Here is a 14,613-nt window from a genome sequence, read left to right as displayed (position 1 = left end):
CTGAGCAAGCTTGTGCCACTGGATGGGTTCTACATAGTGTCAGATGAAACCACAAATTCCTCAGTGTCTGTAAGCTGGCTCTTCGTGTTCTGCAGGAAAAGAGACAGAGAGACAGAGAGGGCGAGAGAGAGCGGCCTCATCCTAATCTCCCTGCCTTCCCTGATATTCCTTACCTCATTCAACAAGTAGTATGTGCACTGCAACACTGTTCCAGATGCTGGGGATACAAGAGTGACCTCTACAGACCACATCCCAGCCCCAGGGGCTGACATTCCATGACACCAGAGGGAAAGCAGACTTGCCAGGTCAGGAGGTGGAAGGAAGGGAATGAAGGGCCTGCTTCTAGGAAGCTGTGATGTGTGTGTAGTGACCAACAGGACTTCTTTGAAGAGACCAGCTAAGCTCTTGACTCTGCTGTGTGCAAAGAGGCTGAGGAGCTGGCTCCTCCACAACCTTCCAGCCCCTCTGGCCCCGCCCTGTCTTTCCTCCCTCCTGCAACCCGGTGCAATGTGCTCAAGCAGTGGATACATTTCTGGTATGTGACGTCCCTGCTGTTGCTGTGTGTCTTACTCCCACCCTTCCCTTCTCTCTGTCTCTCTTTTTCTTCTTTCCACTGAACCTCCCAGCAGGCTCAAGCCAGGTTTCTGAGTGCTGAAGAAAGAAAGCAGATGGTGAGTTGTCATTTGGTGGGGATGTGATAGACAGGGGCGTGTATGTGGACCCTCCCCACATTTAGAGTCATAGGATTGTGTACCTAAAAGCCCCAGGGAGGTATATGGGTCCAAATGGGTTATCAAAGAAAGGACGGTAAACTTGGTGATGGCATCCACGGTCCAAATCAAGACCAGAGTTTTTCCTCTCGGGTGGCGGGGTGCGGGTTATGTGAGATGCCATGTCTGTGAGACAGTCAGCATCTGGTGGGTAGTGGACAGGCGATTTGGGGCCTGGTGGGTGGGGGGAGGTCTTGGAAAATGTGAGGGACAGAGGGGAAGGGGAAGGGCCTGGCTTGGACTAAGCTGAAAGCAGAACAACTGAGGTGAGTGCTCTTTGTTACCTAGTCCTATGTTATATGAGATTCCATCGTTCACACTTGGATTTTATGAGAAGCTGCTTAGTTGTGGCCCCTGTTTATCACCTAGAACTATGAGGCTTGCTCCACTGACTTCAAGGGAGCCCCCTGCAAACAGTAACTGGAAGGAAAAGAGGACCTAGGTGGCCTACGAGTCTTTATCTAGTTTTTGAAATAATGGTGTTGTTTAGGAAGACATCTTTTATATACATGTGAGGATACAGGACTGATTGATTGTCTTCAGGAGCCTACTGCAGGTCATGGTCTGAGGTTATAAAATGGATGAGGTTCTGTTACTGCTTCAAGTCATTCAGTGGGAGAGAAGCCAAAAAAAAAAAAGAAACAAAAAGCAAGAAACCCAGGATGATAACAATACAGGGAGATGGCTATGAGAAGGTGGAGGAGGGGCAGCCACCAGCCTTGAGAATTGGAATGAAGTCTTAGAGATTTCCCAGAGAAGGCAGGCCTGAAATGAGTGGAGAAAGAAGTTGGCCAGGAAATAGAGAATGGGGAGAGCTTTGCAAGCAATCGCCCGAGACAATAAAGTGCAGATTTTGCAACTGAAAATAAGTAGACTCAGGTTTCTCTTCTAGGGTTTCAGAAGAAAGTCAGTCATGCCACTTAAGTATAGGGGTAAAAAGTGGTGCCACACAGAGATACAGAGCCCTGGATTTTGAGAAGCAAAAGATTTTGAGTATTGTTAACTTTCATGATGGAGAAGGCAATGGCACCCCAGTCCAGTACTCCTGCCTGGAAAATCCCACGGACGGAGGAGCCTGGAAGGCTGCGGTCCATGGGGTCACTGAGGGTCGGACACGACTGAACGACTTCACTTTCACTTTTGACTTAGACGCATTGGAGAAGGAAATGGAAACCCACTCCAGTGTTCTTGCCTGGAGAGTCCCAGGGATGGGGGAGCCTGGTGGGATGCCGTCTATGGGGTCACAATGAGTCGGACACGACTGAAGTGACGCAGCAGCAGCAACTTTCATGATGGTCCGTTAATTATTTATCCTTTATGATTCAGTTTTTGAATGAAAGTTCTACCTAAGATATCTTTGCCTAACCTCATGGCACAAAGGTTTTCTCCCATTATTTTCTTGTAGGTTTACAACTTACACTTAGCTCTATTTTTTATTTTGAGGGCTTTTGCATGCAGTGTGAGGTATTGACGTTTATTGGTGGTTTCCATATGGAGTTTCCCTTTCTCCAGCTCTATTAGTTAATTATCAGTTAATTTAATTATCTTAGCACCTTTTGTCACAAATCAACTGACCATATTTTTGTGTACACCTGTTTCTGGGCTTTCTAGTTTATCCACTGATCCATACATCTAGTTTTATGGTAATACCACACTGTCACGACTACTATAGGTTCACATTAAGTCAGGGAATTTGGTACCATAAGTCCTCCATCTTTGTTCTTTTCCAAATGGCTTTAGCTATTCTACGTCCTTTGCATTTACATAAAAGTTTTAGAAATAACTTTTCATTCTAATTATGATTATGGCAAATGGATAGATGAATTACTAGAGACCTGACATCTTAAACCTTCTGGAGTCTTCTGATCCACAAACATAGTATGCTGCTGTTGCTGCTGCTGCTAAGTCACTTCAGTCATGTCCAACTCTGTGCAATCCCAGAGACGGGAGCCCACCAGACTCCCCCGTCCCTGGGATTCTCCAGGCAAGAACACTGGAGTGGGCTGCCATTTCCTTCTCCAATGCATGAAAGTGAAAAGTGAAAGTGAAGTCGCTCAGTCGAGTTCGACTCTTAGCGACCCCATGGACTGCAGCCTACCAGGCTCCTCCGTCCATGGGATTTTCCAGGCAAGAGTACTGGAGTGGGGTGCCATCGCCTTCTCCACAAACACAGTGTATCTCCATTTAATTTGTAGCTTCTTTAATTTTTCTTAGCAATATTTAATAGATACCTGTATATGAGTCTTGCAATACTACATTAAGCTTCTTAATAGGTATTTCATTTATTTTAGTGCTATTGTAAGTGATATTTAAGTTTCTTCCATCTCCAATCATTTGTTCCTGGTACGCTGAAATAGAGAGGACTTTTTCCCGTTGAGTTTCTATCCTGTAACCAGGTTAAATGCATATCAGATCTGAGAGATGATTTTGTTTTCTGTAGACTACTAAGTATTTTCTAAGTATTACTAGGTATGATCCCTTTAATGTATTGTTGGATTCAGTTTGTGCCTCTAGGTGTTCTTACCAAATGCCATCAGGGGAAAAGGATTTCAAACTGGGTAAGGTCTGTCGGAGAAAGCCACCCAAGTGGGTCTTCTAGGGAACTACCAGACAGGACAAGTAATGACCTGGGAACGTTATCTGGGAACAAGGCTGTGCAGGAGGCCTGTCCCATTTCTGCTCCCTCTGGTGGCTGTCAGGCTGCCGGTTTTCACCATGATCGCAGGCTGTTAGCATTCAAAGCTGAGCTTCCCTTGTGGCTCAGCTGGTAAAGAATCTGCTTGCAATGCAGGAGACCTGGGTTCGATCCCTGGGTTGGGAAGATTCCCTGGAGAAGGGAAAGGCTACCCACTCCAGTATTCGGGCCTAGAGAATTCCATGGACTGTATAGTCCATGGGGTCGCAAAGAGTCAGACAAGACCCAGAGACTTTCACTTTCACTAAAATTAGTGAGTTTACCGAGTGACCAATTTGCCACATTTACTGGATTTCTTGATTGTCACGTTAGCAACCTTTACAGGAATAGCTGGGCTTCCCAGGTGGTGTCAGTGGTAAAGAACCTGAAGGCCAATGCAGGACACATAAGAGACATGGGTTTGATCCCCAGGTGGAGAAGATCCCTGTGGAAGGCGTGGCAACCCACTGCAGTATTCTTGCCTGGAGAATCCCATGGACAAAGGAGCCTGGTGAGCCACAAGTCTATAGGGTCACAAAGAGTCAGACGCGACTGAAGTGACTTAGCACTGCTGCTGCTGCTAAGTCGCACGCGTCAGTCGTGTCCGACTCTGTGCGACCTCATAGACGGCAACCCACCGGGCTCCCCGGTCCCTGTGACTTAGCACACACGCACAGAAAAAAATCATTTTTATTTTAAAGATGAATAATATGTTTCTGAATATTAACTCAACAAAGTAGATATACCTTAGACATTTGGAAAAATACCCAAAATTAGGGACTGAGAACTTTCCCCATGAAAGGATCATTCTAAGCCCAAATTTGGGTGTTACCTATGATGAAACCATTTTAAATATTCCTGATTTATCTCGGAATATTCTGAATGTTATTTTCTATCTTTTCAAGTCACATGGATTTTGTGTGCATGTGTGTGTGTGTGTGTGTGTGCGTATTTTCAAATGGATTATTAGATAGAACTGCTTGTTTCTTGCATTTATAATTTTTAATCAAACATAGGTATGTTAAATTCAAAAACTATATTTAATTTTAAAAACTGTTATTTTAAGTTGGACTAAAATTAATTAATTTAAATTGACCAGATCAGATCAGTTGCTCATTCGTGTCCGACTCTTTGCGACCCCATCAATCACAGCACGCCAGGCCTCCCTGTCCATCACCAACTCCCTGAGTTCACTCAGACTCACGTTTTGAATTTAGACTGAATTTTAAACTTGAACATGAGCTAAAAGTCAAAATTTATAATTAAGTTCATATGGACAACTCTGCTTCTGGGAAGACAGAGTGGATGAACGTTTCCTATTCTTCCCACTAAGTACCACTTAAAACCCTGGGTGCCATATATAAAATAAACATAAGGCTCTGCAATGTGGGGAGGAGAAGGTGGATCAACTACGGATCTCAGAACCTGAGAAAGGACACGGTGGTGAGTTCCCCGGGTTTTCTTTCTGCATCATGTATCCCAGGCTTGGAGCTGAAGAAGCCAGCTACTGAGAGAAATGCCGAAAGGTGGAGACAAAACAACAGCGACAACAACAGCAGCAGCAGCAATGAAACCCAGCTGAAACAGAAAGAAAAGTCTGCTCTCTCTAATGTAAGGATCAAGAATGACAAGACAGAAAAGGTTTTGTGCATGACTGCTCTACTCCAGCCAAGCAACCTGGACAGGAAAAAAAAAAAAAAAAAAAAGGATTGTGGCCTGCCCGCCCCCTCGCCGCCCCTCCCCCCGCTCCCGCCCCGCCAAGCCAGCGAACATCTAGCGGGGAATCTAGAATTCCACGTTTTACTGGCGGAAACAGGAGCCACCTTCCCCTCTTCACCACATCCCTGGAAATCAAACACATGGAGATTCTGGAATTATACCTCCACTTGGCAGTAAGATGGCAATCCTCCCCATCCCTGCTGGGATGATTTCAGTACTTTCACCACCACTCAGTAGTAAGGAGGCCGCTCAATCCCTGGGCTAAAGAAAAGTTTTCCAGCACATTACGAGATGGCTTGAACTGAGTGGAGATGATTACAAACCATACCCAAATTTGTGCGATGAAGCTAAAGCATTGCTGGGAGGGAAATTTACATCAGTAAAGGCTTACATTATGGAAAGGGAAATGCACCAAGTCAATAATCTAAGTTCTCACCTCAGGAAACTAGAAGCAGCAGCAAAATAAATCCAAAGCAAACAAAAGGAAAGGGATACAGAAGATGACCCCAGTAATCAATGGAATTGAAAACAGAAAAACAACAGAGAAAATCAATGAAACAAAAATCTTGTTCTTTGAAAAGATCAATAAACTTACAAACCTCCAGCGAGTCTGACAAAATAAACCCACAGTGATTCACTGCATTTACTGAATGACTTCAGTGACTATGTTCGTGAAATAGTCTATTTTAGACACCACGTGTAAAATAGATAAACCAGTGCAAGCTTGATGCATGAAGCAGGGCATCCAAAGCCACTGTTCTGTGACAACCTAGAGGGATGAGGTGGCGGGGGGATGTGGCGGGGGACAGAGGTGGGAAGGGTGTTCAGGATGGAGGGGACACACCTATGGCCGATTCATATTGATGTATGACAAAAACCCGTCACAATACTGTAAAGTAAATTTCCGACATAGCAGCTGGATTGATGTCCTTCATACAGAAACTATTTTGGGGTAACATTTTTTTGTAATTAGCTCAAATTCTTTTCTAAGTGATAGAAATAACTCCCTGACATCTACTCCACAAGTTCAAAATTTTTAGGCTATAATCATATCTTTGCAGATTGCAAAGTCCTTGGAGAGAAAAATGTACCCAAAATATTAATTGGCCAAGGTTTCATGCAGCATGACTCATGAGAAGAAGGTATTTGAAAAGTAAGGTGTTTGAAATGTTTTCATGGTTTGAATCACTTGCTCTTTCACGTTGTTGGAAAGGTCCTGTATTATATGGGCTTAGCTGCAGATCTTAGGCTTTTCGTAAAATGATGTATATGGTCCTGCAATTCTCTAACATACGTTCTGTAACTGTAATAATAATGCATTTATTTTTATTTGTTTTCTATGTGCTGTGCTTAGTCACTCAGCCATGTCTGACTCTCTGTGACACATTGGACTGTAGCCCGCCGGGCTCCTCTGTCCATGGGATTTTTCAGGCAAGAATACCGGAGTGGTTGCCATTTCCTTCTCCACGGGATCTTCCCAACCTGGGGATCGAACTCGTGTCTCCAGTGTCTCCTGCATTGCAGGCGGATTGTTTACCTGCTGAGCCATTGGGGAAGCCCTATTTACTTATTTCTTTATATTTTACTGTATCTCCATTTAAAATGTCTGTGTGTGTGAGAGAGAGTGAGTGCATAAGTGTGTGCGTGCGCCCAAGATCCAAGCTACTTTATAGCGGCCAAATTTATAACCCAGATTCTCTTAATAATTGTTAAAAACTGTTTCTGGTTGTTGCTGAACAGTTACTTCCGATTTCAGGCAACAGATCTTGTCATTCTCTTTGGACTGTTAGAGGAAATTCTTTTTGAATTCGTCTTATATTTGCTTACATTTCTCTTCGTATTGTTCACTTTGTTTTCTTCATATTTCTTTGGACACAGCAAATAAATCGCTTTTCCTCTTTATTTTGTTGTTGCAAACACAGCAACCGCAGCAACAACAACAATGGAAGGGGTTGGAGGCTGAGGTGCTCAACTTCACAGCAAAATGCCCACTAATGAAAAATAGAAAGGAACTTCTAGGAAACAGAAATAGAGACTCGCTATGTTTCCAGCCACCAAAGCAATAATCAAACCAGACCCAGGGCCCTGAATAAAAGCTAAGGCCAAGAGGTGAGAATGTTTTTGGAGAACGGACTACCCACATGGTATCAGAATATCATGCCACAGACTGCTTACATATATGGCAAAGCCAATACAATATTGTAAAGTTAAAAAATCAAATCAAATCAAATCAAATCAAAAAGGTACCTTTACCGTGAAATGATCTCTACAACAACCCCTTAAATAAGTGATCAGACTCAGTAATGCCAACTGTAGCAATGACAGCTAGACAAACCGAACTTGGGGGCCTACAGATGTGAGGCTCATGACCTATTTAATATCCTTGCCAAGAATATTAAATCTGAAGACATAAATCTAAACAAGGGAAAATACCAGGCAAACGCATACTGTGGACACTTTACAAGCAAACGAGCCTAGGCGCCATGACATGAAAATGTCATTGCCGTGGAAGATTGGAGTTGAGGGACTGTTTGGGACTGCGGGATACTAAAGGGACATGACAACTGAATGCAGTGTGTGTTCCTTGATTGAACTGTGGGTCCTCAAAAGGATATTATTGGGACAGTTGGGGAAATTTGACTATGGACTCTATATGGACTCAGATAACACTATCACCTCATTGTTCAATTCCTTCGACATGATAGCAGTGCTGTGGTCAGACGGGAGAGCATCCTAGTTCTTAGGAGACAAATTCTGAAGCAATTGGATGAAGTGTTTGGAACTGTTACGTGGTTAAGCAAAAAAGAAGAAGAAAAAGAGAGCGAGGAAGCAATGGGATAGTAGGAATCTAGGTAAAAGAATGCTTACTCTTTATGCATTTTCAAAATAAAAAGCTGAGGAAAATGGATTGCTCGTATTTTAGAGCTCTGCATTGAAATACTTCCCAATAAAAATAAGAAATTTCTGAGGCTTTCTTGAAAATAGTCTGGGAGAGGGGTAGAGGAGAAGATATATGCGAATCGAGTTTGGCTATAAGTTGTTGCTGGTTGCAGTTGGGTGATGGGATAATCGGAGGTTCCTTGACTGTTCTCTCGTGTACAATGGTTCTCAAAGTGTGGTTCCCTCCCAACAGCATCTGCATCACCAGGGAACTTGTCAGAAGGGGAAACTCTGGGTCCCACTCCAGAACTTTTAGTCTGAGACTATAGATGTGGAGCTCAGGGATCTGTGCTGTAACAAGCTCTCTGTGTGATTCTGCCTCAAGCTCCCATTGCAGGACCACAGCTCTACTGTCATGAACTTGGAGATTGAAAATTTGTATACAAGCTCTCTCTGCAAATGTTTGAAATAATCCACAGTATAATTTTTTAATGTATTTATTTTTTATTGAGGGATAATTGCTTTGCAGAATTTTGCTGTTTTCTGTCAAACCTCAACATGAATCAGCCATCAGATCAGATCAGATCAGTCGCTCAGTCGTGTCCGACTCTTTGCAACCCCATGAATTGCAGCACGCCAGGCCTCCCTGTCCCTCACCGCCTCCCGGAGTTCACTCAGACTCACGTCCATTGAGTCAGTGATGCCATCCAGCCATCTCAGCCTCTGTCGTCCCCTTCTCCTCCTGCCCCCAATCCCTCCCAGCATCAGAGTCTTTTCCAATGAGTCAACTCTTCGCATGAGGTGGCCAAAGTACTGGAGTTTCAGCTTTAGCATCATTCCTTCCAAAGAACTCCCAGGGCTGATCTCCTTCAGAATGGACTGGTTGGATCTCCTTGCAGTCCAAGGGACTCTCAAGAGTCTACTCCAACACCACAGTTCAAAAGCATCAATTCTTCGGCGCTCAGCCTTCTTCACAGTCCAACTCTCACATCCATACATGGCCACAGGAAAAACCATAGCCTTGACTAGACGAACCTTTGTTGGCAAAGTAATGTCTCTGCTTTTGAATATGCCATAGGTATACATATATCCCGTCCCTTTTGAACCTCTGTCCCATCTCCCTCCCCACCCCCCCCTCTAGGTTGATACAGAGCCCCTGTTTCAGTGTCCTGAGCCATACAGCAAATTCTCGCTGGCTATCTATTTTATATATGGTAATGTATGTTTCCATGTTACTCTTTCCATACGTCTACCCTTTCCTCCCCTCTCCCCATCACAGTAAAAAATTTTTTAAGCAAATAAAACAGGCCTCCTAGCTTAGTGGTCAAGTTTTAATGAAAAGTTTCAAGACAGATCACACTAATCTTACATGAACACTGCCAGAGGATTGCAAAGAGGGCAACTAAGTTGCTCCACTTAGTCTATGAGACTAGAAAACCTTGACCCTGGAACCAGCAATTATGCTCTGAGGAGAGAAACATCAAGTCAATCTTGCTCATGAACAGAAGGCAGGCAAATTCCAGGCAAAACTTTAGCAAAGTGAACCCACCAGTGTACACAAAAGATGATACACTCTGATGTATAGCTACGTCTATCCTAGGAGAGCAAATCTGGTGGAAGGGGGCACGAGAGAGGTTTGGGTCTTGCTAATATATTCTGCTGCCTGCTCCAGGTGCTAACTGAATGCGTATGTTTAATTTTTGAAAACTCACTAAGATGCACATGTATGATTTTGATTCTTTTTTGATTATAAGATATACTTCACTAAAAAATTTGAAAGAGATCTTATAAATAACCCTCATTATATTAACAGATCCAAATGAATAGAGTCCTGATCATTTCAATAGAGGCCCCCAAATTAAAACCCAATTATCTATTCATGATTTTTAAGACAAACTTATTAAACTAGAAATATAAGGATGCTCCTTAATCTGATAAAGGGAAAGAAGGAAAGAAAAAGAGAGAGGGGGGAGAGAGAGAGAGAGGAAGAAAAAAGAAACAAAAGTGAGAAGGAAAAAATAGAGGAAGGGAGGAAAGACAGAAGAAGGAGAAAGAGAATGAAAGAAAGCAAGCAAACAATGAAACAAACACAGAAAGCCCGTTTTAATATGGAAATGTTGGCAACATTCTGTTTAATATTAGGAACAACCCAAAGATGCCCAATTTTGCCATCTCCATTTGACCTTGCAGTGGATGTCCTAGCCAGCCAGTAAGAAACTTGTAAACTGATTATCTTCTGTTACTCACAGATTCACAGAAAACTGCAGACCACCTATAGACACATGATAAAATGTCTGGTGGGACAAGTCCTCACACCTTATTCATCATTCATCATTCATCATTCACCATCATACTCATTCATCACAGGGTTTAGCATGGTGGCTGACTTTAAGATCGAGATATATATATATATATATATTTAAGTCAAATGGATTTCTATAAATTAGAGATAGAAAATGTCATTTTGAACAGATATCAAGCACCAGAGCAACACGGTTCCAGAGTGTCTTGAAAGTGCAAGTCGCTCAGATCACGTCTGACTCTTTGTGACCCCGTGGACTGTAGCCCACCAGGCTTCTCTGTCCTTGGGATTCTCCAGGCAAGAATACTGGAGTGGTTTGCCATTTCCTTCTCCAGGAGATCTTCCCGACCCAGGGATTGAACCTGGGTCTCCTGCATTGCAGGCAGATTCTTTACTGTCTGAGCCACCAGGGAGTATCTTGGGATAAATACAAAAAGGATGTACAAAATCTGAACGTAAAAACGATAAACACTAAGCTGAAGGATTCCAACGTTAAAGAAGAGCCACAAAAATAGAGAGCCATTCCATGTTGGTGACTAGGAAGGCTGAATATCATAAAGATAGTCAATTCTCCCTTAACTGATCCACAGATTCAATGAAAATGTAATCCAAATCCACCGCAGATGAGTTTTCAGGGAACACGACATGCTGATCCTGACATTTACAGTTTTGAGTTTAGGAAGGACAAAAGGCAAAGAATAGCAAAGATGTGCCTGGAAATGATGAATAAGGTGTGAGGACTTGTCCCACCAGAGATCAAGATGTCTTACTAACAGATAAAAATTAAGAGAGTGCAGTACTGGCCCAGGAATAGATCGACTTATCTGTGGAACAGAACAGGGAACTCAGAGACACGAATGAAGACCAAAATGACTCCACACACTGCCAATTGTTCCCTGGGGCTGCAAAATCGGATTTCGAATTGAGAATCCCTGACATAGGAATTGATGCTTTTGAACTGTGGTGTTGGAAAGACTCTTGAGAGTCCCTTGGACTGCAAGGAGATCCAACCAGTCCATTCTGAAGGAGATCAGCCCTGGGAGTTCTTTGGAAGGAATGATGCTAAAGCTGAAACTCCAGTACTTTGGCCACCTCATGCGAAGAGTTGACTCACTGGAAAAGACTGATGCTGGGAGGGATTGAGGACAGGAGGAGAAGGGGACGACAGAGGCTGAGATGGCTGGATGGCATCACTGACTCGATGGACGTGAGTCTGGGTGAACTCCGGGAGTTGGTGATGGACAGGGAGGCCTGGCGTGCTGCGATTCATGGGGTCGCAAAGAGTCGGACACGACTGAGCCACTGAACGGAACTGAACTGAACTGACTGACATAGGAATACGGAGGGATCTTAAAAACACAGGCTGAATTTTGTAATTTACAGAATACCAAGGATGCCTGTTTAAAATGCTCGCATATACCGTATTTCACAGGGCTTCCCAGGTGGCACTAGTGGCAAAGACTCCTCCTGTCAACGCAGGAGACTTAAGAGACATAGGTTGGATGCCTGGATCGGGAAGATCCCATGCAGAAGGAAATGGCAGCCCACTCCAGTATTCTCGCCTGGAGAACGTCATGGACAGAGGAGCCTGGCGGGCTATATAGTCCATAGGCTCGCAAAAGAGTCGGACATGACTGAAGCAACTTAGCACACAGTATTTCACATCCAAAAAGCAAAGAGTTTGGGAAACAAGGTTTGGGGAGCACAAAGCTCCACTTCATTTCTGGAGTCGAATGGCAGGCCCAGTAAAGCCACCCAGCAGGAGGAGAAGTGCGAGGGAGGTGAAGAGAGCCCAGGGCTTTTGTCGTGACCTTCAGACGAACTTGAAGCTCATTGTCACTGACCACAGCGGTGGGAAGTGAAAAGCAGAGCTGGAAGCTCATTGTCTTTGGAAGGAAGGGCGGGAAAGGGACTGAGAGCTGGGTCTTCCCTCGGGCCTCCTGTCCCAATAGATTGATCCTGACCTGCTGGGGGCTGGGGTAACCATAGACTGGCATCAGGAACAGGACCCTCATTCTCCACACCTCTTCTTTCCTCCCTCCCTCCCGCTCTGGATCCCCAGTCCCTCTTCTCTCCTCCACCTCCGCAGGGTACCTCGGATCCCACCCCGCCCCGCCCCTCCCCCCACTCCACACCCCACACCGCATCCCTCCTTGGCTGAAGTCCTGTGAGATGATCGCTTGCTCCAGACTCCTGACCCCTGGCCTCTGGCCGCTGGGGCAGGGCTTCTGTCCCCCCACCCCCACCCCCGCCCACCTCATGATTCTGAGGTGGGGGTGACAGGGAATGGTTGGGTAAGCTGAGAGCAGGGAGGTGGTGAACTCTGGGTTTGGCAGGAGGGGAAGCTGTGCTCAAGCATAATTGTTGAAGGTGTTGGAGAGGACCTGGGAAGACTGTTGGGAGGCTGTGGAGGGGATGCATGGGTTGCATGAAAGCAGAGAGGGTGTGCTGCTGCAAGAGAACAATTAGTGCAGTGAGGAGTTGGCTGTTGACCAGATCAGCGTCTGGCGTTCAATAGGGGGCTCAACAAACATCTCCTTGGTAAGTCGATGAGGGGATGAATGAAAGTAATCATTGAAAGAAGGGCTTGAGATGCAGCAGGAGTATAGGATTTCATGATATGATATGATTTCGGGGTGTCACTTTAAAGAGGGAGCAAGAAAACAATTAAGATTTTGATAGAGTGCAAGAAACAATTGGAATGGAAGATGAGAGGAGAATTGAATGGAGGGCATACATGAGACCAATAATAGAATTGAGTGCAGGACATAAGAATCATGAGTAGGGAGTGGATGAATGCAGGAGGCGAGGAAGACAATTGTGGAAAGGGATGCCAGGAATAATAGTTGGGCATAGCAGGGTACAGGATGATAAACATGAGACAGGGAAGCAGTATTTGTTGAAGGAGGCACGAGAGTGCATGTGTATGCCTGAAGGGGTCGGGGGTCCATGGGAAGTGAAGGTAAGCAGGGGGAGTAATAATTGGATTGGAAGTATACAGGACCCACGCCCAGAGTTTCTTGGAACTGGCCTATATGTGAGTGGGGCTTCCTGGGAAGGAGGCTACATGAGCAAGAAGAGAGGGTGCAATCTCATTTCAGCAGTGAGCTGGATGGAGGAGAATCCAGCCACCTCAGATGGGGTTTTCCAGGGACAGAGGAAGTACGTAGGGGGTAGGGGATCGTGTGGCCACCCTGACCTCCACTCCTTGCCCTAGAACCATGGATCCCAATGAAATGCCTGCTATGCCCTGCTCCCTCCCCGACTCCACCCCTGGACTTGAGACCGGAGCCCCATGTGGCATTGAACTTGGCCCCAGAGGATCTGTACGTCGCTGTGCCCGCTGCCACAACCATGGCATCACTGACCAAATCAAGGACGAGGAGCACCTCTGCCTCTTCCAGGCCTGCAAGTGTCACAAATGTGTTCCCTCCTCGTGAGTATGGCATCTGACAAGGGCAGGGGAGGAGGCCTCCTCTAAAGGTGACTGACCTTAGACCCGCAATCCTCCCACTTTAGGGAACACGACAGCATCTTGCCTGCTGAACGTGACTTGAAGATGGACCAGGGGCCGCACCTAAGGAGGCGCCCGACTCGAGGACGGACCAGGGGTGGGACTACCTCTCCCAGAGCTCGCAGCCGTGGCAAGAAGTTGGGCACTCAAGCAAGAGTCCCCGGTGAGTGTCTCTGGCCAGGGAGGGAGTTGGCGTTTCGGGTACAGGGAGCATGAGTAGTTCTGTCAGCAGTCCTACCACCCCAGTTTCTATGTGGCTTTCCTCCTTGGGAAAGTTACTCTTTGGGCCTTAGCTCCCCCAACTATAAAAATGCCATCAGTATTATCTACCAAGTGTTGGTGGGAAGGAGAGATCTGGGAAATCAAAAAGGGTCTAGAGGGGGACAGGTTGGGGATGAGGTAGAGTGGGATGGGGCCAGAGGGTAAGGCTCACCTAAGCTGTCCCCAGTGTCTCACAGTTGGGAAGGAGAACATCACACCTCAGCTCGAGGCTCACCCCTGCGCAATCCCCGAGGAGGAGTCTGGGGCCAGTGTGGGAAGCTCTGACCTCAGCCACTGCTCAGAGCCCTTTCTGTGTCCTGAAGACCTGGGTACCATCTCTAACCCTACTACAACTTGCCATATGACCTTGAGGGAAAACTACTTCTCTATGGGTCTCATAGTCTTCAGTCCCAAAATGAAGAAGAGGACTAGGTGGTCTTGAAGGTCTTCTCAGCTCTGGCATTCCGGGCTCCTATCCTTGCCCCCAAATATG

General features: G+C 45.5%; 1 protein-coding gene across 1 annotated transcript; it reads left to right on the top strand.

Moving 5' to 3' along the window:
- Positions 1-248: 248 nt before the first annotated feature.
- On the top strand, positions 249-14,022 carry LOC112582186 (doublesex- and mab-3-related transcription factor C2; the record flags this gene model as incomplete). Its single annotated transcript, XM_045164447.1, is given in 3 exon segments — positions 249-671; positions 13,563-13,781; positions 13,865-14,022. Coding segments are annotated over 2 exon segments (373 nt in total), but the record flags the coding sequence as incomplete, so codon positions are not given.
- Between the last annotated feature and the right edge of the window lie 591 nt (positions 14,023-14,613).

This window comes from Bubalus bubalis, chromosome X (genome assembly GCF_019923935.1).
Source record: "Bubalus bubalis isolate 160015118507 breed Murrah chromosome X, NDDB_SH_1, whole genome shotgun sequence".
Taxonomy (NCBI): Eukaryota; Metazoa; Chordata; class Mammalia; order Artiodactyla; family Bovidae; genus Bubalus; species Bubalus bubalis.
Note: the sequence above shows the minus strand (reverse complement) of the source record. Positions and strands in the feature narration are given on the sequence as shown.